Source organism: Hyperolius riggenbachi, chromosome 3 (genome assembly GCF_040937935.1).
Source record: "Hyperolius riggenbachi isolate aHypRig1 chromosome 3, aHypRig1.pri, whole genome shotgun sequence".
NCBI classification, from domain to species: domain Eukaryota; kingdom Metazoa; phylum Chordata; class Amphibia; order Anura; family Hyperoliidae; genus Hyperolius; species Hyperolius riggenbachi.
Genome location: NC_090648.1, coordinates 61584936 through 61608365, shown reverse-complemented (window position 1 = coordinate 61608365; position 23430 = coordinate 61584936). Strand labels below are relative to the sequence as shown.

General features: G+C 46.0%; 1 protein-coding gene across 1 annotated transcript in view; it reads right to left on the bottom strand.

Annotated features, from left to right (window-relative positions):
* CC2D1A (coiled-coil and C2 domain containing 1A) overlaps window positions 1–23430 on the bottom strand; it is a 56378-nt gene that overhangs the window by 9804 nt on the left and 23144 nt on the right. The window contains exons 9-20 of the mRNA XM_068273483.1: window positions 22962–23043; window positions 22350–22466; window positions 22017–22090; window positions 21884–21942; window positions 17959–18010; window positions 16024–16123; window positions 15854–15944; window positions 13991–14122; window positions 12634–12692; window positions 10891–10951; window positions 6127–6253; window positions 3002–3078 (exon numbers count right to left, since the gene is read on the bottom strand). Of these exons, the coding sequence (XP_068129584.1) occupies window positions 3002–3078; window positions 6127–6253; window positions 10891–10951; window positions 12634–12692; window positions 13991–14122; window positions 15854–15944; window positions 16024–16123; window positions 17959–18010; window positions 21884–21942; window positions 22017–22090; window positions 22350–22466; window positions 22962–23043 (1031 nt within the window). The remainder of the gene's footprint in view (window positions 1–3001; window positions 3079–6126; window positions 6254–10890; window positions 10952–12633; window positions 12693–13990; window positions 14123–15853; window positions 15945–16023; window positions 16124–17958; window positions 18011–21883; window positions 21943–22016; window positions 22091–22349; window positions 22467–22961; window positions 23044–23430) is intronic.

The following is a 23430-nucleotide window of genomic DNA, read 5'->3' as shown; positions in this document are numbered from 1 at the left end:
CTTGCACTCTGTTAGACATTTATACATTTTAGTCGTCATGTTAAATTTGCTATTGTAATCAGCAGTTCTGTATTTTGTATCAGTGTTCATATTTGATGTATATCATTGTCTATATCATTATGTATCCCTTGTTTGTTTTCTTACATTGTACAGCGCCACGGAATATGTTGGCGCTTTATACATAAATAAGAATAATATGAAGAGGCAGTACATCATCGCTCACAGGAAGTTGGTCTCAGCAAGACCCCCACTTTGCTTAGTGACACATGCATTGAAGTATACCAGAGCTAAAATTATGAACTATTGACCCTTTTTATCTCTTTCCTGCATACAGAAGCTTTTCTCTTCTGGGAAAGTCTTTTATGGCTGCAATTCCTTATCAGTGAGGGTTACGCTATAGCGTACGTAGGTTCCAACTGGGGAGAAACTGTCACTTGCATAGCTGAAGTTAAACTCTTTCAGGCAGCATAGGGTGCCCAAGCAGTCTACAAATATTGGTAGTTTGGGTGCCGAGGTTAGGCTTTAGGTTGGGGGTTAGACACCCAGAATAGAGGGTTAAGGGTTATGGTACTATATAGTAAAATATCACTAACATCAATTACCGATATTTTACCATTTTCAGCTCCACCCGGTGCACAGTGGTGTGGCGCTGCCACAATACATACTTGTAAATACGCGTCAATGAAATTAATAATTGCCAGCCATTTCCACTTAAAGTCATCAACAGACGACTACTATAAGCAACAATTAGGAGAAGTGGGGCCCTGGGAAAAAAGGAGAACTGGACTCTTTGTATTTTACGGGTACATATTATTTCGGCGCCGCTCAGTTCGGTGCGAGGAGAGCCGAACGACGGCTTTCACCACTGCCGCTAAGCTCCGAGGCGGCAATAAATACTACCCCCCCAGAGCCCTGAATTATCGCTATGCGGGGCCAGCATCATAGCATTGCTGCTATGACGGCACCCAGTTTTAGCACTCGGCTCTCAGAGCCACGCACAGAAATGAACTGATCCGGTATTTTACTACTACACTGTCAAGTTGTTGCCGCTCTCTTAATTCTTAACACAGTTGCCTGCAAGCACCCCAGGGGCCCCAGTTTACCCTTATGAAAGTACTGACCCTGTCTCTGACACTTGCTTAAACCGGAACTGAAGATAATCTAAAAACAAAAGAGTTTCACTTACCTGGGCCTTCTGCCAGCCCCTTGCAGCCATCCTGTCCAGCGCCCGTCCTCAACGATCCTCCGTTCTCCCGCCGCCAGCTACTTTCGGTTTTGCCATTGGGCCACTGCGCGGCTCTGACCACGCATATCCTTGGCGTTCCAGTCCGCAATGGCGCTATTGCAGACGAGAATGCGTAAAAAGGATACGCTTGGCAGCCCCTCGACTTGCAAGTCGAGTAACGAAGCTAGCTGGCGTCGGGGAACACAGGCACAGGACAGGACGGCTGCAAGGGGCTTGCAGAAGCCCCAGGTAAGTGAAACACTTTGTTTTTAAGATTATCTTCAGTTCCGCTTTAAGAGGTTTTGTAATAAGCATATGCAGCACAGGATCTTTACAGCAGTGGGAAGGAGACTTCTAAACAGGTGGTAATGCTAGGTACACACCATACAATTTTGTGTTAGATAGATTGTTCGTTTACTGATCAATTTCTTATAGAAGTGAATGGAAATAGATAAAAAAAGATAACAGAATCAAATCGGAAAACTGAATCAGAAATCGATTGGACCGAAAATCGACCCAAAAAAGTGCATCGTGTATACCCAGCATGACAGTGCCTCTTCCTGGTTCAGTCTGTGTAGGACAGTTGCAATTTTTGTTAGTGCAAACCCGTGACTTTAAAAAAGTAAAAAGTTACTTACCCAAGCAGTGGGAAGTCTCTGGATGCTCCAAGGTCTTCCCAGATCGGACTCGACCTCACCACTGAAGCAGACAGACCGTACTCGTGCATCGCACTTGTACACAGACAGGAGGGGGGGGCGCGGAACGAAAGCACGTTTGACAAACTGTTGTTGAATATGCTTAGAGGGTCCCTGCGCTGGATCGGTGGGCTCGAGGAGGATAGAACAAGTCTCTGGACTCTACTAAGGCAATTATCAATTTTTTTTCTTTTTTTAACCTCTTTTGTGGTAACCCTGAATGAGGCTTGGGACAGAAATCCGCAGCTCAGAGCCGTAACCCCTAGCCTGACTCGGGGTGCCATAGAGATGATTATAGGTGCCAGTAGGATAACATTTTTAGCCGCCGGGAGGTATGGCGACACTGCAGCAGGTGTCTCTAACTTACCTCCCCCGGGATATAGATGCTGGCAGCCTTTCTTCTTCCACTCCTCGGAGGCTCTCGATCTCTCTGGTGAGAGGACAGACGGCAATCTTAACCTCCTTAGCGGTAATCCTGAGTCAGGCTCGGGATAGAAAGCCGCAGAACAGGGTGGTAGTCCCGTGCCTGAGTGAGTTATATGCAGGAGCTGCTGCAGACCTCTCTGAGGTATGTTTTTCTTCTTGTTTTTAGGGTCTAAAAGCTTGAGAAAAGATTGTATGGCTTTTAGACCCTAAATCTGGAAATAATAATAACGCCAGGGAGGTTAATATAGTGGTAGAGCACTACCCGGTGGAGAGAGGGAGAATTGCAGCACTGGATCCAGGGGAGGCGGGTAATGTACATGGCTGCTGCAGATCTCTCTGCAGTGTGGTTTTTTTTTCCTGCTTATAGGGTCTAAGCTCCTGAAAAAAATTAACAGCTTTTAGACCTTAAAATATGGAAATAATCATACCGCCAGGGAGGTGAAAGTCACAGGTATGCTTTTAAATCAATCTATCTGTATAATTACAGATTATTTAATATGTATATACTGAGCTGCATGTAATCTATAGCTACCGCTACAGAACCACACATGACCCTAATAGCTCGCACAGAGCTGATCGCTACACAGATTACCAAACCGGTCAGCAGGACAACCACAATCTCAAATCTGTACAATCGTTGCAATCCACCACTTACCCGGTTTCCTTCCTGGCCAAGACGCCGGGCAGAGTCGGAATAAAACTGCAGGGACCGCTCCAAATGGCGCATATATTCTGAAACACAGCAGGAGAACCCAGACATCTTAAAGAGGACCTGTCACTGAAAGTATGCTTTAACCACTTGACGACCGCAGTGGTAACCCCCCTAAAGACCAGGCTCATTTTTGCAGTGCTGGGCTGTGCCAGCTTTTCAGCCTCCTGCACAGCCCAGCTTAGGTGCCCAGCGATCGGACTCGCCTCCTTTTTTCTTTCCCTAAGGGGACATGCCGCCAGAGGGGTCCGATCGCTGCAGCAGTTTATTTTTTTCAGTTGCCTCAGCAAGGCTCTCTCTCACTCCCCGTCCCCCTCCCTCCCCTCCGTCATCTAATTTGGAACAGGACGGCGATCCGTCCTGTTCCGCATCAGCCTATGAGAGGAGGGCGCACCCCGCCCAATCAGAGGCCAGAGATCGCTGATCTCGTAGAGCACTGCGGCCCCCGGCAGCGCTGTACGCTTGTAAAACGAAGGGGATTTCTTTCCCCTTACATTTACAAGCAGCCTATTGATGGAACTCCGTTTCGTGAAACGGCAGGGAACGATCGCGCATGCGCGCGGCCACTACCTGGGAAACTGCAGCCCCAGGACTTGACGCCAATTAGCGTTAGGCAGTCCTGGGGTTGGAGCCGCGGTCACGCCCATTGGCGTTAGGTGGTCCTTAATTAGTTAACCCTTTGAATACCAAGAGGCATGAGATTTCTATAATTCGCCATCTAATGATAAAAGCACACAGAAATGTATAGCTGGCCACAGTACTGTTCTGTGCAGCTACAAGCTGCTGCCAATGTGGACTGTGGATAAGGGGAGGTGACAACGAGAGGCAATGCTCACTGGACAGTACGGCCGCTAGTATGCAGCTAGTATGCAGCCTCACTGATCCAAACCAGCTTCATAAGCACTTCAATACCACATTCAAAATACAATACCAGATAGTTTCAAGCAGACTCAAACTCTTGCACAGCGCACAATAAAAAAAAAAAGTCTTTCCACATATAGCTTCTTAAGAATTCATTTCTCTGTGTTCTATGTTTCCAAGATTAGATCAAATTGTCTATTTAGCTCTTAGCATCTGTGAATAGACTGCAGGAGAGCTCTGCCTATGGAGCTTTGGCATATGGTAAACACTGAGGTTTAACCCTTTCAGTGCTCCCAACAAAAGAGAAAACAAGTAAAACTTTAGGGTTATTTTAGGATTTCCATAAATTGTAATGAAGAGATTTTTTCCCCATAAAGGTTATCATGCTGTGGCTAATCGTGTAGAGCAAAGAGGAAGTTCTGGATTTAATATTCCACTTTAAAGTTCATATTTTTGACAGCTAGAAAATATATAGCAGATAACTGGAATAAGGGAAAGTTCTGATCGTCAGATATGCTCTGAATAAGGTAAATAACATGATGTCTGGGAAAATCAATAACTTCAGACAAGATGGGCAAACTTCCCTTTCTTTGGTTTGACTATAAAAATATGCGTGGACTATATTTTCTAGACCAGGCATGGGCAAACTTGGCCCTCCAGCTGTTAAGGAACTACAAGTCCCACAATGCATTTGCCTTTATGAGTCATGACTGTGGCTGTCAGACTCCTGCAATGCATTGTGGGACTTGTAGTTCCTCAACAGCTGGAGGGCCAAGTTTGCCCATGCCTGTTCTAGTCCCTGGGTACCAAACAGCATTTCTATATAAGAGACTGTCATCAGATCTTAGCTGTACTAGTTCTCCTTAAAATACACCTGAAGGGAGAGGGACATGGAGGCTGCCATATTTATTTCCTTTCAAACAATACCAGTTGCCTGGCTGTCCTACTGAGCCTCTGCATCTAGTACTTTTAGCCATAGCCCCTGAACAAGCATATGATGATCAGATATTGAAGTCTGACTAGATTAGCGACGTGCTTGTTCCAGGTGTGTGATTCAGATACTACTGTAGCCAAGGCGATCAGCAGGACAGCCAAGCAGCTGATATTGTTTACATGGGAATAAATATTGCAGCCTCCACATGTCTCTCACTTTAGTTGTCCTTTAAAGTGGACCTGAACTCAGAACTACCTCTCTGCTCTAAAATATAAGCAACAGTATAATAAGCTTTAAAAAAACATTTCTTTGTTACCGCTTACAGAACTCCTGCAATAAATCTGCAGTGTGTCTACTTCCTGTTTTCATGGAAGCAGACAAAGGGTTAACATCTGGTGTTTACATTGTAGGTATGTCTGCCGAGGACTGCCGAATGTCTGTGCTGACACAGCTTAGAGATGAAATTACACTTGTGATTACTTGAAGATGAGGAGACAGACTGGCTCTTCTCTCTAAAAATACATAGGGTACATTTCTCTTGGTTTTCCTTGTGTCCTGTGCAAGATTCAGATCCAATTTAACATGTGCAAACCAAATAAACTCAGATTCAGAAAATTCGAAGACTAAACCCTTTTATTGCCTTATTTGTAGAATTGTTACCTGGTTTCCAGAGAGTGAGCTGTTGCTCAATTTCATATTGTGTAAAAAAAAATAATGGAAAAAGCTAAGATATTACTATTAACACTTAATATTCATTTACCATATGTTTCGGACTATAAGGCGCGCCTCCTAAGATAGGTGCTATCAAACCAGGGGAAAAACTATACTGTATATACTGAACCTGGTGCATCCATGTTGAAAGGGCATCTTGTGGAGTATGTCCCCTTTGTACCTCATGCCCCCTTGTACCTCTTGTGTCTCCCTTGTCCTCCTCTGTCCCCTTTGAACCCCCCTCTCTCCTAGTGTCCTCTATACCCCCTTGTGTCCTCCTCTGCTTGGGCACAGTACAGGGAGTCCCCAACATTACAGCACCTGGGAGGTTGGTATTGGAAGGCGTTCACAAGTCAGGAACTCCCTGCATTTGAACTATAAGATGCAGTTACTTTTTTCCCCCACTTTTGAAGAAGAAAAAGTGAGTCTTATAGTGCAAAAAATACAGTATATCTTGTCCTGCATTAGGAGAATTATATATTAACTGTGACTGACATTTTATTTAATAATAAAACGTTAATACTAAAAAAAGGCATAGTCACTGATGAGTAGTTTAGGGACTCACCAACTTTGATGGCCGGTTCTCCCTGGCGTATCAGTTGTATCTGCTGCTTACTCTTCTGTATGACATCATTAAGAAGCGCCAGGAGGTCCTCTGGAGGCTGGCGGTGCTGCTGCCTGTAGGCCAGTATCTGAAATATGTACAAGCAAGAAAAAGGAGTCGGGTAGATGCACGTGGTCCAGTGTTAGTCATGGAGAGAATATGAAGGCATAACAAAAGTTGTTGAGGCAAAAACTTTAATGACTAACTGTACAAGATTTATTTGCAAACTTTCCAAACTTCTTAAAGAGAAACCGTAACTAAGAATTGAACTTCATCCCAATCAGTAGCTGATACCCCCTTTCCCATGAGAAATCTTTTCCTTTTCTCAAACGGATCATCAGGGGACTCTGTATGGCTGATATTGTGGTGAAACCCCTCCCACAGTGTGAGGTCAGGACCATAGTTCTGACATCACACTGTGGGAGTCTTCTTGCACTGTGGCAAATAACAGCTGTTTCCAACTACCAAAAAAGCAAGCAGCATCTCCTTCCAGTGACATCACCTGCCAGCAGTAAAAATGTCACCATGTGATAAATGTGTGAATGTAAATCAGGGAGAGGGAAGACTTTACAATGAGCAAACAGTGACTAAATCATTTATATATAATTGTAAAAATGAAGCACTTTTTTTATTACATTATTTTCACTGGAGTTTCTCTTTAAAGAGAATCTGTATTGTTAAAATCACTCAAAAGTAAACATACCAGTGCGTTAGGGGACATCTCCTATTACCCTCTGTCACAATTTCGCCGCTCCCCGCCGCATTAAAAGTGGTTAAAAACAGTTTTAAAAAGTTTGTTTGTAAACAAACAAAATGGCCACCAAAAAAGGAAGTAGGTTGATGTACAGTATGTCCACACATAGAAAATACATCCATACATAAGCAGGCTGTATACAGCATTCCTTTTGAATCTCAAGAGATCATTTGTGTGTTTCTTTCCCCCATGCACTGACGTTTCAGGCTGCTCTTTTCTTCCTGCAAACAGCTTTGCCCTTGTTTGTAATTCCTCAATATGTGAAAGCCCAGCCAGCTCAGAGGACGATTTATCCAGCTGATTAGAGCAGCTTCTCTCTTCTCTCTTATCTAAATAACACACAGGCAGTGTGCATAGAGGGGCCTGGACGGGGGAGTTCATAGCAGAACCACAACACTGAAGAACTTGGCAGCCTTCCAGACACAGGCTGACAAGTCTGACAAGAGAGAGATAAGTTGATTTATTACAGAGATGGTGATAGTAGAACGTGCTGCAGTAAGCCAGAACACATTAGAATAGCTTTTGGAACTTGTAGGATGATAAAAAACAGGATGCAATTTTTGTTACGGAATCTCTTTAAGTTTCTTCTTCAGGCAGGTTACAGAACTGGATCAGAACCGTACCGTCAGAACAGTCTGTAATCTTACATAGTTAGTCATTAAAGGTATCACCTAAATAACATTTGTTGTTATGTCTTCGGATCCCCTATAATGCAGTGAGCTTCAGCAGTTTCTGAGCCAGCAATCTTTTACCTTCCTGAGGAGGAATGGAGTGGCTGAGGGTGAGCAGTTTGGTTGTCACAGATTCAGAGCCAGCCAGTGTGCTATTGTGCTGAGCTGCAGCATGTCATGTGAGAACATTAAATGAAGCAGTCTAGAACTGTCCCTGCTAGGATGAGGCATCAGCAGGAACGGTTCTAGACTTTTTGCTGCCTGAGGCATACTTGTGAGGATGCCTCCCCCACCCCGATTTGGAATGATCACACAGGACCTGACAATTTACTCTGCTTCATTTAATGTTCTCACATGACATGCTGCAGCTCAACACAATAGCACACTGGCTGGCTCTGAATCTGTGACAACCAAACTGCTCACCCTCAGCCACTCCATTCCTCCTCAGGAAGGTCATTTCTTTTTTTGTTTTTGTATCGCGCTTTTCTCCTGTCGGACTCAAACGCTTGCGAGGCAGTCACTAGAGTGCGCTCAGTAGGCAGTAGCAGCGTTAGGGAGTCTCGCCCAAAGATCTCCTTACTGAGGTGCTGGATTACTGAACAGGAAGAGCCAAGATCTCCTGTGTCAGAGGCAGAGCCCTTAACCACTATCCAGCCACTGCAAATCTCTGCCCCTGATGCAAATTTCACCTTGCTTCATGAGAGAACCAGCCCTGGGCATCAGGTACCAAGAAATGAGCAGCGGGTCCTTTAGGTCTTGTACTGTAAGTTGGGAAAGTAGGACCTACATGGATCAGACTTCCTAATAAAAAAAAGCCCACCTGGGGAACACTTACCTTGGGAGGGGGAAGCCTCCTTTGCAGCACTTGAAGACTCCGAACACCGGAGAGGTAAATATTTACCTACCGTGATAAAGCGCAGGCACAGTAGCGGCTTTTTCGATCGGGCTCACGCGGAAATAGCCAAGCCGGATTAGGTCCACTCTACTCTGCAGGCGACTCGTGTCTGTACAGTAGAGCGGACCCGATCTGGCTCGACTATTACCACCTGAGCCGCACAGAAAACTGATACTGCGATGGAGTGGGGGAAGGTAAGTATTGCAGGCGCTACTGCGAGGTTTCGGGGGAGCCAGCACTGGAATGGGAGGGAGAGAGAGAGGAGGATGGGGGAAGCCTTATTAGGATCCGAAAGCTTCCCTGTCCCGAGGTAAGCATCCCCCAGGTTTTTTTGTTTTTGTTTACAGTGTCTCTTTAAAGGGACTCTGAGCGCCTCTCATGGGCATGCCTTTAAGACCAGTACTGCAAAGTACTTAAAGATGCACCATTCTGTAGCTTGTACTCTCCTCTTTCATTTGATGCCTGAATCGCCGTTATACACCAAATAGTTTTTGTTCGATTTCAATTCAAAATCGTGGCTGCCATCTTGGCTATGTTATAACTTCCGGGTCACCCCTGTCTTTTCTGTTAGAGAAGTACATCACTGAATGAAGCAGGAAGAGGAAGTGACACGCATGGCCATTGCAAGAGGCTCCTACAGAGGGGTGATAGCACGACTTTATTGGAAGTCGTCTGGCTTAAAGGCATGCCCATGAGAAGTACTTGGAGTCCCTTTAAAGTAAACCTGATTTTTTTTTTTTTTTAAATAAGTTTCATACTTGCTTGGGGGAGCTATCCGATTTTATACCGCAGAGAAAAAATGCAAAAGTGGCACACAAATAAGAAAACCCTGAATCAAGAGTGGGCCATTCACAATGATTGTATGTGTGGCAGAGCGTGTTTACTGCCTCCTGTAGGGATTCCTCGGTTGTTAGATGTGAGAGTGGCGTCATCCACCTGAAGAGTCCTGCGCACCCACCTCACAGCATAGATTAGCTAAAAGGAATACTATCGATTAAAGCTTTTTTTTTTAAATGCTGTATGTTAGGGCACACATTACCACAAGTACTAGGAGCAATTTCCTACCTCACACAGCTCCGCCTTTCTGCTGTAAAATCCTTTGTCAGTTTTAGATACAAAAGTGTCGGTCTTTTATGCTACGTACACACCATACAATTGTATGGCAGATTTACCTGTCAGATTGATTATTTCCAACATGTCTGATCTGAATTATGATTGATTTTTCAATTTTTCGATTGTTTTTTAAATCGTTTTTGCTTGATTTTTTTTTGATCGACTTTCATAGAACTGAACGAAAATCAATAGAAAAAAACGATGAAAGGAAAAAAAAAAAAAAAAAACGGAAAAATAAAGAAAAAAAATCAAGCAAAATTCAAATTGAACATGTTGGAAATCGATCTGGCAGGTAAATCTGCCAGAAAATGGTATGGTGTGTACCTAGCATTAAAGTGGTCATACATCAGGCGACTTGGCGGCCAATCGACCATCCAATTCGATTACTGTAATCGAATTGGATAAAATTGGTGCCGCCAAGTGCATGCCCGACCAGAGCGCTAGACCATGTCTCTGCACAGGGGGGTTGCCATCAACTCCTCAGTGTGTAGTTTAATAATCACCTTGCTGAAAGAATCTTATTCAGATGGGGGTAAGGGCCCTTTTCCACCAGCGCTGGCTGAATCGCAAAAACGCAAACCGCTAGCGATTTTACAAACGCTACGGTTTGCTTTTTAACATAGGAATCGCGGTAGGTCATTTCCACTACCGCGATTCGTTTTTGCCGGGAACGCGTACGTGCGGCGGAGCGATAATTGACGCGATTTTGCTATGCAGTGCATAGCATAGCAAAATCGCGGCCGCGAACGTCAGGGAATCGCCGGTAATTGCGATTCAGCAATCGCTAGCGTTCAGCGCGAACGCTAGCGATTGCTAGTGGAAAAGGGCCCTAAGGGGTTAGAGATTCCAGCAATGTGTGTTCCTAGTCTAGTGTTCTCTGACTGATAAAGATCCTGATAATGCCTTTGTAAACAGAGTCTCTCAGCAGCCTAGGAAGTAGAGGCAGCCTGGAGTGTATCATTATCACAAGCCAGTCAGGCAGGAATAGTGTATACACATCTCCCTGCTAGTTATATTTCAGAAATATTACAGCTCATCTAGTTACCCGTTACCTCATCAAATCAGCCTCCGCCTTATGTCTCCTGCATGCTGTGACACAGTGAAGTTTATTTGTGAGCTGTGTGAGGAACGAAGGATGATTTTTAAGCAATGAGAGGGAGAGAGATCTGGGTGAATAAATAAAGTGCCCCTAACACTAGGTGTAATGTGTACCCTAATATAGAGTATAAAAAAAGTCGTTTTAATCAATAGTATTCCTTTAACAATGCAGGCTACATTGACATTACACATACCTTCTTCTCTATCTTCTCCTTCTCATAGGCCAGCACACTCAGGCAGTGGAAGGCCGGAGCGCTGAAACACACCAAGGCAAGTATATGAACATCATTCACCGCTATACTGAAAGCGGCAATCAGTGGTTAGCACATAGCGCCTACATACCACTTATTTCTGGATAGCGAGAGAAGGTGATGGAATCCATTTTGAATTATTAATGCTTAAGATTTCTGAGGTAAAATGTTAACTCCTCAAATTGAAAATGGGGATATGAGACCATGGGGAGGTTCTATATACTACTGCTGCTACACATACAATTATCTCATAAGTTTATTTTCAGTTCAGGTTGGCTTTAAAGGGACTCCGAGCTCTAAAAAGAAACTAAATTGGTACTCACCAGGGGCTTTCTGCAGCTCACCGTAGGTCGAGAGGTCCCCTGGCGTGGTCCTGGCTCCTCTCCCAGGCCCTCCGCTGCATACCACACCGCCGACACCCGGGCCGGGTGTCAGGCTTCCACTTCCTGAAGGGGGATGCTCTTCGTCATTACGCCGGCTGCTGCGCGTCATCACGGCGGCTGGCGTGACAATACTGAGCATGCGCGGTTAAATCGCTCATGCGTAGCACTGTCACGCCAGCCGCCGTGATGACGCGCAGCGGCCGGCGTAATGACGAAGAGCGTGCCCGTTCAGGAAGTGGAATCCTGACACCCGGCCCGGGTGTCGGCGGTGTGGTATGCAGCGGAGGGACCGGAAGAGGAGCCAGGACCACGACGGGGGACCTCCCAACCTACGGTGGGCTGCAGAAAGCCCCAGGGGAGTACCAATTCCGTTTCTTTTTAGAGGTCAGAGTCCCTTTAAGGCAGGCCTGAACTCAGAACTTCCTCTGTGCGCTAAAAAACAAGCAACAGCATAATAATAATAAAAAAAAAAAAAATATATATATATATATATATATATATATATATATATATATATATATATATATATATATATATATATATATATATATATATATATATATATATATATATATCTGTTACGGCCAATACAAAATTCTGCAATAAATCTTGACACAGCTAAGAGATCAAATTACAGTTATGATTAGTCACAGATGAGGGGAAATTAGACAGGCTAAGCTCTCTAAATACATACAGGGTGCATTTCTCTAGGTTTTCCTTCTGTCCTGTGCAAGAGTTCAGGTCCACTTTAAGGGCTAGTATTCAAGGCCCTTTGAATTCAGTTTAAATTGTGGCGGAGGTCAGTTAATGTACAAACAATAAAACTGAATGGGAAACTGGGATGGACTAGAACTCAAAGTGAAGACAAACTGATCAAATTGCAGCTGACCTGCATTAAAGGACAGCTGTAGTGAGAGGTATATGGGGGCTGCCATATTTACTTCCTTTTAAACAATACCAGTTGCCTGGCAGTCCTGCTGATCTATTTGGCTGCAGTAGTGTCTGATTAACACCAGAAACAAGCATGCAGCTAATTTTGTCAGATCTGACAATAATGTCAGAAACACCTGATCTGCTGCATGCTTGTTCAGGGTCTATGGATAAAAGTATTAGAGGCAGAGGATGAGCAGGATAGCCAGGCAACTTGTATTGCTTAAAAGGAAATAAATATGGCAGCCTCCATATATCTATCACTTCAGTTGTCCTTTAAAACCAATATTTAAATGCCACCTGAATTAAACTCAGAGGCTCATGGACACTAGCCCTATTACAAAGGTCCCTAATGTTATGGTCGGGTACTTACCTACTGGGCGCAGGTTTATTTGGCATTGGCACCGACTGTTTCGGCTTTGGAACAGATGCCTGCAAGGCAAGAAGGAAAAGTCCAAAATCTGTAAGATCTGTCAGGGTTTCACTACCTACTGTAAGTGGCTGCAACATATGAAAAATGTAATTTATCGTGCATTAGACTGGGAGAAATGTACATTTTATATGTATATATTTTAGATTTTACAAATTTTCACAATAGTGGTCCTTGAATGACAGCGCTCAAATCATAAATTATCTATTACACAACTAGCTGATGGCCCGGCATTGCCCGAGTATGTATTTGGCTGATGTTGGCTCCGCCCACTTTTTCTAACCCTAACACACAATTGCTCAATGACCAAATTTGTGAGCTTTGCAGTCTTTGGCATCAATAATTTGCATTGAAATGAAACAAATCTGATTGGCTGTTTCTGGCTCCACCCCTTTTTCTGAATTTGAACCCCAGTCACCCAATGACCAACTGTACCAGGTTTGAGGCTTTTGCCATTAACAGTGCAGGAGTGGCAGCAATGAAATATTCCCTTTGAAAATCAATGGGTGCTTTTTGATTGGCTTTTGTAGGCTCCACCCACTTTTCTGAACATTAATCCCAGTCACCAACTGTGCAAAGTTTGAGAACCCTGCCATTAACAGAGTAAGAATGGCTGCAGTTCACATTTTCCCAGTGAAATTTGTATTTGTCTCCACCCAGTTTTTAGTTATGGGGATTAAAAAGTATCCTATATGTTAATCCAGGTAATGTACTCTGTGTGTGCCAAATTTCATTAAAATCCGTTCAGCCATTGTTGCGTGATTGAGTAACGAACATCAAAACATCCAAACTTTCGCATTTATAATATTAGAAGATGAGGCTTCTCCAGCTTACAATTACAAGCCGTCTGAAGAATCAGCAACACAGCTTTCAGACTATGGGTGGGACATCATCCTCACTGTTCAGACTGCAAGGTGGAAGGCACAGACTGAATCTCAGAGAAAATTGCAGTCTTGAGCACTGACAGGCTGCAGCGCAGGAAGTGGACAGTGTCTGGGCTCACAATCAGGGCTTTTATGAGTGATTTATAGGACACCAGCTAATTAAGTAGTTTCTACACAGAAAAAAACGTCCTGCAGCTGAATGCCACACAAGACTAGGAAGACTTCTGTACCTGAAATAGGCTTTGTAAGAATAGGATCAGCACGATAGCCAAATAACTAGCATTAAAAAAACAAACAAACAAAAAAAATCCCCTTCCTCAGCAATATTACTTTCCCTATTGCAGTCTTACTTTAACTGCTCACACATTCATATGACAGCACTCACAACCATTATAGAATAATGAGGAGATAATTACTGGGGGAAGAGTCATGGGTTCCACCACCAGCCACTTCTCAGTAGTGCTGCTGAGCTGCTGAGATGAGAGGGGATCTCGGATCTGGACACACACTTCCAATTTTGCACCAGTGGGTTTGCGGCCGTCCACCACCTGAGAAACAGAAACACAAAACAGGAAGATAACATAAATAAGCTTTGGCAGAAACTGGGCAGCAGTAAGGAAGGTATTCAGAGGTGTGCAAAATAGGAGAGGAAGCATGTAGAGGAGAGGAAGCATGCAGAGGAGAGGAGAAGTGAGGAATCAGAGCAAATCAGGAGAAGAAGGAGGCAGAGGAGAGGAGAAGAAGTGAGGAGGGAGGAGAGGAAAGGAAGGAAGCAAAAAGCCAATGGAGAGGAAGGAAGCAAAGCAGACAGAGGAGAGGTGAGGACAAAAGCAGAACAGACGGAAGAGGAGAAGAAGAAAAAAGCAGAACAGACCAAAGAGGAGAGGAAGAAAGCAGAAGAACAGACAGAGAAGGAGAGGAAGAAAGCAGAACAGACGGAGAAGGAGAGGAAGAAAGAAGGACAGAGAAGGAGAGGAAGAAAGCTGAAGAACAGACAGAGGAGGAGCAGAAGAAAGCAGAACAGAGAAGGAGAGGAAGAAAGCAGAACAGACAGAGGAGGAGCAGAAGAAAGCAGAACAGAGAAGGAGAGGAAGAAAGCAGAACAGAGAAATAGAGGAAGAAAGCAGAACAGAGTGAGACGGAGAGGAAGAAAGCAGAAGAACCGACAGAGGAGAAGAAGGAAGCAGAGTAGACAGAGGAGAACAAGTTAAAGGAAATCCCGCTGCACCAGTGTTTTATGGTGAAAATAGAAAAGTCTTTATTCCATAATCCAGCATCTCAGCATACAGATAAAAGCTCACGCATATCGGGGCAAGAATGACAGAGGAGACAGAGGAGAGGTGAGGAACTAAGCAGAGCAGAGTACAGGAAGGAAGCAGGACAGACAGTGCAGAAGAAGGAAGCAGAGTAGAGACGACAGAGGAAAAGAAGACAGTAGGGCAGGTAAAGGAGAAAAGGGTAGCAGGGCAGACAAATGACAAGTTGGCATTGACAGACAGAGGAGAGGTGCTGACTGGAAAGAAGTAGAACAAAGGACAGTAGAACAGGCAGAGGAGAGGAGTGTAGAGGAGAGCAGACACAAGAGGAAGGAGATAGAGCATACAGATGATGGGAGCTGTGCACAGAAGACAGAAGAAATGGTGATATGATGCTAGGACAGTGCTGATGGGGGGAGAAGATAGAAGAAAAGCAATGTGGTGGAATAGGATAACATGAAGCTGGACCACTGTAGTGAGGGAAACTGTAGAGAAGATAGTATGTTTGGATATGGTGACACGGATCCTTAGACTTACAGGAAAACTGAAGTGAAAGGAATACAGATGCTGCCATACTTATTTCCTTTTGATCAATACCAGTTTCCTGGCAACCCTGCTGATCTACTTGGCTGCGGTAGTGTCTGAAAAACACCAGAAATAAGCATGTGGCTTATCCAAAATGAACCGCACTGTCTTTATAAATCATAATACTTTATTGAAAAATGATTAAAAAAGCAGCATAAAAACAAGAGCCAGGTCTAATGTGACGCACGGCGTATCGGACTTCGCATCCTTTTTCAAACGCCACACGATCTGACAATAACGTCAGAAACACCTGAACTGCTGCAGGTTTGTTCAGAGTTTATGGCTAAAATAAGGCAGAGGATCAGCAGGATAGCCAGGCAACTGGTATTTCTTAAAAGGAAATAAATATGGCAGCCTCCATATCCCTCTCGCTTCAGTTGTCCTTTAAGGGTGAGGGGAATGGTAAAACAGAGAAACTTCTGGCCAATCAACTCTTACCTCCAGAATGTCTCGGACTTCACAGTTGGTCTCCAGAGCCTCCAGTTTAAGGTGTGCTGTACCCATGATGCGGTCTGACTTAAAGAGCCCCCTAGAACCACAGCATGGATTGAGTAAACGTCTAACGAGAGCTATACGGGACAGTCACCACACACTGAACACGGATTTACCCTTTCTGGATGATTTCAAATTTGATCCCTTTTGCCTGCACTGCCCTCTTCAGGCCTCGGTGATTGCGGTTAATATGCAACTTAAACTTTTCTTTGAAAGCTGAAAACACAGAGAGCAGACTGATCAAGTTATTACACTCAAAGTGACCGTTTCACCACAAAACTCCTCCTGCCACTCCTTCAAATTTACTTGCACCACTGCTAACTTTAGCGCTCACTTTATTATTAATTTATAGAGCACCAACATATTCCATGGCGCAGTACAAAGTAAGAAACAATAATGACAGCAATTTCACCAGTGAAGTTTACACTTTTGGGCGGAGTGACTCTTAATACAGACATGGACATATACAATCACAGATCTCCACCTCTTAAAGGACAACTGCAAGAATATGGAGGCTGCCACATTTATTTTCTTTTAAACAATAACAGTTGCCTGACAGTCCTGCTCATCTATTTGGCTGCAGCAGTGTCTGAATTTAGACTCTAAGCTGGCAAGGGCAGGGCTCTCTCACCCTTTTGTGTTTTGGAATTTATTTACTATGTTACTTTCGTCACCGTAATTACTAATTCTGCATTTTGTACCAACTCTGTATTTTGTATATTGGTGTACACCATTGTTTGTATTATTAACCTCCCTGGTGGTATGATTATTGCCAAATTTTAGAGTCTTTTTAAAAAAACTTTTCAGACCCTAAAATCAGGAAAAAAATCATGCTGTCAGAGTCTCTGCAGCAGCCCCAGCAATCACATTTACCTCCCTGGGCTCCAGCGCTGCAATTTTACCTCCGTCCTCCAGGTGGCGCTGTAACTCTGTGGTGAGATCGATGACGGCGATCTCACCAGAGTGATTCAGAGCCTCGGAGGACAGGAAGGAGAATGGCTACTGATGTCTGGATTCTCCGGGAGGTGAGTAAAAGTACCCATGCCACCGCTGTAAGACGATGTGCTCCATTTGTGTCCCACGTCCCTCCTATACTTCCTCCTTCAACCCAGAGGAAGGAAGCATGGGAGTGACATGGAACGCATCGTCTAACAGCAGCGGCATAGGTAAGTTAACACCCCTTCCTCCCGCGGGCAACGCTGGCTAATTTAAATTTTGATTGCTGGTAGCTATCGGCACGTAGCTACTCAGTAAGAGCAACCCTATTATTAAGTACCCAATGTTTGTTTCTTACTTTGTACTGTGCCAAGGAATATGTTGTCACTTTATAAATCAATAATAATTATAAATAACACCAGGAACAAGTGATCATCTAATCTTGATCTGACAATAATGTCAGAAACACCTGATCTGCTGCATGCTTGTTCCGGGTCTATGGCTAAAAGTATTAGAGGCGGAGGATCAGCAGGATAGCCAGGCAACTGGTATTGCTCAAAAGGAAATAAATATGGCAGCCTCCATATCTCACTTGAGGTGTTCTTTCAAGACGAAACAATTCTATAACATGGATCATGTTTGAAAGACATTTATAAATAATAATAATAATTAAAAAAAAAAAAAAAGGAAGAAGCAGCAGTTTGACAAAAATAAAAATGCTGCTGCAACACTTCATAGATCCTCAGGAACCTCCTACTGCCTGCTCCCAGCAAGTCACAAGCCACACCTCCTTACTAGAGAGCGATAGCCAAAATAGGCTAATCAATCATCAGGGAGGACTAGAGTAAGCTGGTAGAGAAATCACTCCTCACACCCTGCATAACTAGTGTGGTTCACACCCCTGGGAATGACCAGGCAGCTGTAAGTCACAGAGGAGGAGAAGAGCGTCTATGAATTCATACAGCAAGTGTTTTCCTTCTCTAAAATGCAAAAACTACAGTGATTTAACACACAAGGCTTAGGCATAATATAACATATTTAAAAAGCCTTGTTCTGTCAAATGGACATAAAAATGTGTAACTTTGCTGAGCGATTAAACCCCGGCTCTGCTGTACCTGGAGAGTTGGTTCCCTTTATCACATTGGTTTTATCCCTCTGTGCTTCCTCCTGCAAAGCAGTAAAGACACCTGGTTAATAACTAAAATTCTATTCTACTCTCTGCTGAGTCTTCTGCTCGCCTCCCACTGCCCCTTCTCAGCTCACGCCCTCCTCTCGCTGCCCGTCACAGCTCCCGCCGCCGTCACAGCTCCTACCCTCCTCCCGCTGCCCTGTCACAGCTCACGCCCTCCTCCCGCTGCCCCGTCACAGCTCACGCCCTACTCCCGCTGCCCCGTCACAGCTCATGTCCTCCTCCTGCTGCCCCGTCACAGCTCCTACCCTCCTCCCGCTGCCCCGTCACAGCTCACGCCCTCCTCCCGCTGCCCTACAACAGCTCATGCCCTCCTCCCGCTGCCCTACAACAGCTCATGCCCTCCTCCCGCTGCCCTGCAACAGCTCACGCCCTCCTCCCGCTGCCCCGCAACAGCTCACGCCCTCCTCCTGCTGCCCCGCAACAGCTCACGCCCTCCTCCCGCAGCACCATCACAGCTCACACCCTCCTCCCGCTGCCCTGCAACAGCTCACGCCCTCCTCCTGCTGCCCCGCAACAGCTCATGCCCTCCTCCCACTGCCCCATCACAGCTCACGCCCTCCTCCCGCTGCCCCGTCACAGCTCACACCCTCCTCCCGCTGCCCTGCAACAGCTCACGCCCTCCTCCTGCTGCCCCGCAACAGCTCACGCCCTCCTCCCACTGCCCCATCACAGCTCACGCCCTCCTCCCGCTGCCCCATCACAGCTCACGCCCTCCTCCCGCTGCCCTGCAACAGCTCACGCCCTCCTCCTGCTGCATACCTCCCAACTTTTTGAGATAAGAAAGAGGGACATTTTAGCCATGCCCCATGCCACACCCCTAGTAACGCATACCATAAAGAGATCATAAGAAAATGATGTTGTTTGATAATTCAAACCACACTGGTCCTTTCTATCCTGATTCATTTTTCTTCATATTAACATTTGCAAATAAGAAATATATCAATTTAAAGAGAATCTGTACTCTAAAATTCTTACAATAAAAAGCATTCCATTCTATTCATTATGTTCTTCTGGGCCTCTCTGTGCTGTTTTTGCCTCTCCCTGCTGCAATCCTGGCTTGTAATTACCGTTTTTATGCAGTGTTTACAAACAAAAGACATAGCAAGTGATAGCTGAGAGTAGCTCAGTGTGTGAGTCATACAGAGTGTGCAGGGGGCCTGGAGAGGGTGTGTATAGCTTCTATCCAATCACAAGTAGCACAACACATTCCAGCCTGACTGCCTGAGCCCGACAGACCCGGCAGAGGAGAGAAGATTAGATCATATAACAGAGATAACACAGCCACTGTGCAAATAGGAAAGGCTGCAGTTAGACAGAGCCCATTAGAACAGGTACAGGAACTTATAGGATAGCAGAAATAAGGATGGAAATTTTGTTACAGAGTCTCTTTAAAGCATGGGGAAAAAAAGTTTGGAGTAAAAAAACCCCTTTTTGAAGAGAAAAATACATATATTTATATAAATCTGTTAATCAGTCCTGAAAGAGAGAATCACAAAGTACAGTTCCCCACACGTGCATAAGTGCTCAATTGTGCATCACTCGTGGTCTCTACAGCCCCTCCACACTAGCAGCTCACCAGATTGACACCACCTCACAGTCCAGGTGGGTCTAGCGCTTAGCCTATAGAGCGGCCAACTCCAATGACACTTCCACGATAGTTTAGTTCACAATTGGATGATCCATATTTAATGACAAGTTCCACATGAAAAACATATAAGAACACACATAGCATAAAACCGTTGGGCTAAAAGTTATGGCCTGCGCAATATCAGCGCACTCACTTGTGTAGGAAGATAACAGGCATTTCAGGCATTGCAGCCTAGCAATAAAGCTTCTCTGCTGGCGGTGTCGGCGTCCCGAACTTCCCCGCTCCTCGTGGCAGCCTGTCTCCTGACCTTCCAGATCCCAGTGACGTAAACGCTCCTGGTCACGCGTGCTGGAAGGTCAGGAGACAGGCTGCCACGAGGAGCGGGGAAGTTCGGGACGCCGACACCGCCAGCAGAGAAGCTTTATTGCTAGGCTGCAATGCCTGTTATCTTCCTACACAAGTGAGTGCGCTGATATTGCGCAGGCCATAACTTTTAGCCCAACGGTTTTATGCTATGTGTGTTCTTATATGTTTTTCATGTGGAACTTGTCATTAAATATGGATCATCCAATTGTGAACTAAACTATCGTGGAAGTGTCATTGGAGTTGGCCGCTCTATAGGCTAAGCGCTAGACCCACCTGGACTGTGAGGTGGTGTCAATCTGGTGAGCTGCTAGTGTGGAGGGGCTGTAGAGACCACGAGTGATGCACAATTGAGCACTTATGCACGTGTGGGAAACTGTACTTTGTGATTCACAGTAATGCACTATGTGCGATTGTTTTTTCTATGTTTAAATTGTAGAAAAGAAGAGGAGCGCTGTCACAGCACTATAGACTGATATTCAAGGACTTGTGATAGCGAACACTCGATTGAAGCATATGCTATTGCACCCGTTTGTACTTTGGCAGGCGCAGTTTGTGTTTATTATAGTCCTGAAAGAGGGACAAACGAGGAAGAAAGAGGGACAGAGGGATTGGGTTCCCAAAGAGGGACCGTCCCTCAAAAAGAGGGACAGTTGGGAGCTATGCTGCTGCCCCGCAACAGCTCACGGCCTCCTCCCACTGCCCCATCACAGCTCAGCCCTCCTCCCGCGGCCCCGCCACAGCTCATGCCCTCCTCCCGCGGCCCCTTCACAGCTCACGCCCTCCTCCCGCTGCCCCATCACAGCTCACGCCCTCCTCCCGCTGCCCCGCCTCAGCTCACGCCCTCCTCCCGTTGCCCCGCCTCAGCTCACGCCCTCCTCCCGTTGCCCCGTCACAGCTCACGCCCTCCTCCCGTTGCCCCGTCACAGCTCACGCCCTCCTCCTGCTGCCCCGCAACAGCTCACGCCCTCCTCCCGCTGACCCATCAAGGTGCCCACTCTCTCCCACTGACCCATCAGAGCGCCCACTCTTTCCCACTGACCCATCAGAGCGCCCACTCTCTCCCACTGACCCATCAGAGCGCCCACTCTCTCCCACTGACCCATCAGAGCGCCCACTCTCTCCCACTGACCCATCAGAGCGCCCACTCTCTCCCACTGACCCATCAGAGCGCCCACTCTCTCCCACTGGCCCATCAGAGGTCCCACTCTCTCCCACTGGCCCATCAGAGCGCCCACTCTCTCCCACTGGCCCATCAGAGCGCCCACTCTCTCCTACTGGCCCATCAGAGGTCCCACTCTCTCCCACTGGCCCATCAGAGGTCCCACTCTCTCCCACTGGCCCATCAGAGGTCCCACTCTCTCCCACTGGCCCATCAGAGGTCCCACTCTCTCCCACTGGCCCATCAGAGGTCCCACTCTCTCCCACTGGCCCATCAGAGGTCCCACTCTCTCACACTGACCCATCAGAGCTCCCACTCTCTCACACTGACCCATCAGAGCTCCCACTCTCTCCCACTGACCCATCAGAGCGCCCACTCTCTCCCACTGACCCATCAGAGCGCCCATTCTCTCCCACTGACCCATCAGAGCGCCCACTCTCTCCCACTGACCCATCAGAGCGCCCACTCTCTACCACTGACCCATCAGAGCGCCCATTCTCTCACACTGACCCATCAGAGCGCCCACTCTCTGCCACTGACCCATTAGAGGTCCCACTCTCTCCCACTGACCCATCAGAGCGCCCACTCTCTACCACTGACCCATCACAGCAAGGCAGTTAAATAACTAATATCTCCTAATCAGAAACATTTCAAATCACTTCTCACGGTGGGTATGTGTCTAATAAGTATAAGCCTTTTATATTGCTCCCAGTTGCCACACCAAATGCTTCTTACCGTACTAGGATAGGCAAATTCAAACCGCACGAAGGTGTCCATATCACTCGGAGATGATCCTGTAACACAGGTAGATTCTCAGTGGAGAAGACAGGAAAGAAATAATACATCCGACATTCATTAGTCAATATACCTGCAGGCGTGGGCAAGTTCACAAGTTTGGAGACATACAAAATAAGATCAGAACTGGTCAGGTCTGGAAACATCCTGTAGGGGGCAGACAAGAGTCAGAGAGCAGCAGTGTCATCAGTGCTAGAGATAATGAAAGAGGTGCTAATACTTTCGGCTTGCATGCAGAGTTCATACAAATTTTAAGCCGCCAATCCAAACCAGCAGAACGTAGTACATCTGGCTAGCCCAGTGGCAAGCGGCATGGAGTTTGCATGCAAGACAAGGATATAAACATCTTACCACCGACCACATTTAGTTGTCCGCAGTACTTGCATGCATGAAATGATGGACTTACTTGACAATGCTGAGTGTGCGCTCCTCGTAGTGGCAGCGCGGCACCGGCAGGCCCCGTGTGTGCGCCTGTTTGACGATTTCTATGTACTTCATGCATTCCTCAGCTAGTTTCTCATACCTGGTGCCAAATACAAAAGTTATTCAGTACCACAGAATGGAGGCCCAGAAGGACCAGATAGTGACAGACATTCATCATTACTTTCCCTGATAGCTTAGTGGTCCCCCCTACCACCTATCCATACTTCCTAAGCGCTCTAACACTCCCCTCCACACCCTGCTTATATATGTTAGTTTTAGCAGCCCCCCCCCCCCCCCAACCCCTTTTTAAATAGAGATTTCTCCCCCTGTATGCACTTCCCTGGGGCTCCAATCCCTCACCCCCACTTTTATATTTTTCCCTAGTCTAGTGGTTCCCCCTCTCCCTCCCCTCCTACATAGAGATTTCTCTGATAGTCTAGTGGTCCCCCCTCCCCATACATACACTCGACCTGGTGCTCTAACTCCACCCCTCCAAATATTTTTCCATAGTAGTCTAGATCCCTCATTTCCCTGATTAGCATTTCTGCCCCTACATGCAGAGATCAGCAGTTGGAAGCGTCACCATTTCACTCACCTCTCCTCCATTCCAGCAATGAGCAGCGCTCCCCAGCTTCCACTGCAACCCGCATTGTACAGCTGCATATACCGGGTCCTGGCTTGAAGACATCATCAAACCGGAACCCAGTACATGTGGATATGCGAGAGAGAGAGAGACCAATATTGTGTCTGGCCACTCTCACCCTGCCTACTCCATCTTCAAACTTCTGCCTTCAGGAGTCAGATACCGGTCAGTTGTAAGAAAAAAACCCAGAAAACTTTCAGACACAGAAACCGCTTCTTCCCTCAGGCAGCAGCCATACTTAATGCAGAACCCCGCTAATTCCGGAGGACTTTAAAACAGTATTGTACAAAACCGTCCTTGATTTGAACCAACTATACTGTCTGTCCTTGTATTGTATTGTTTGTGTCTGCAACTGCTAAGTTGAATTCCTTGTAAGTGCATTCTTATCTGGCCAAAAGACCGAGTGGAGAGAGGAAAAACG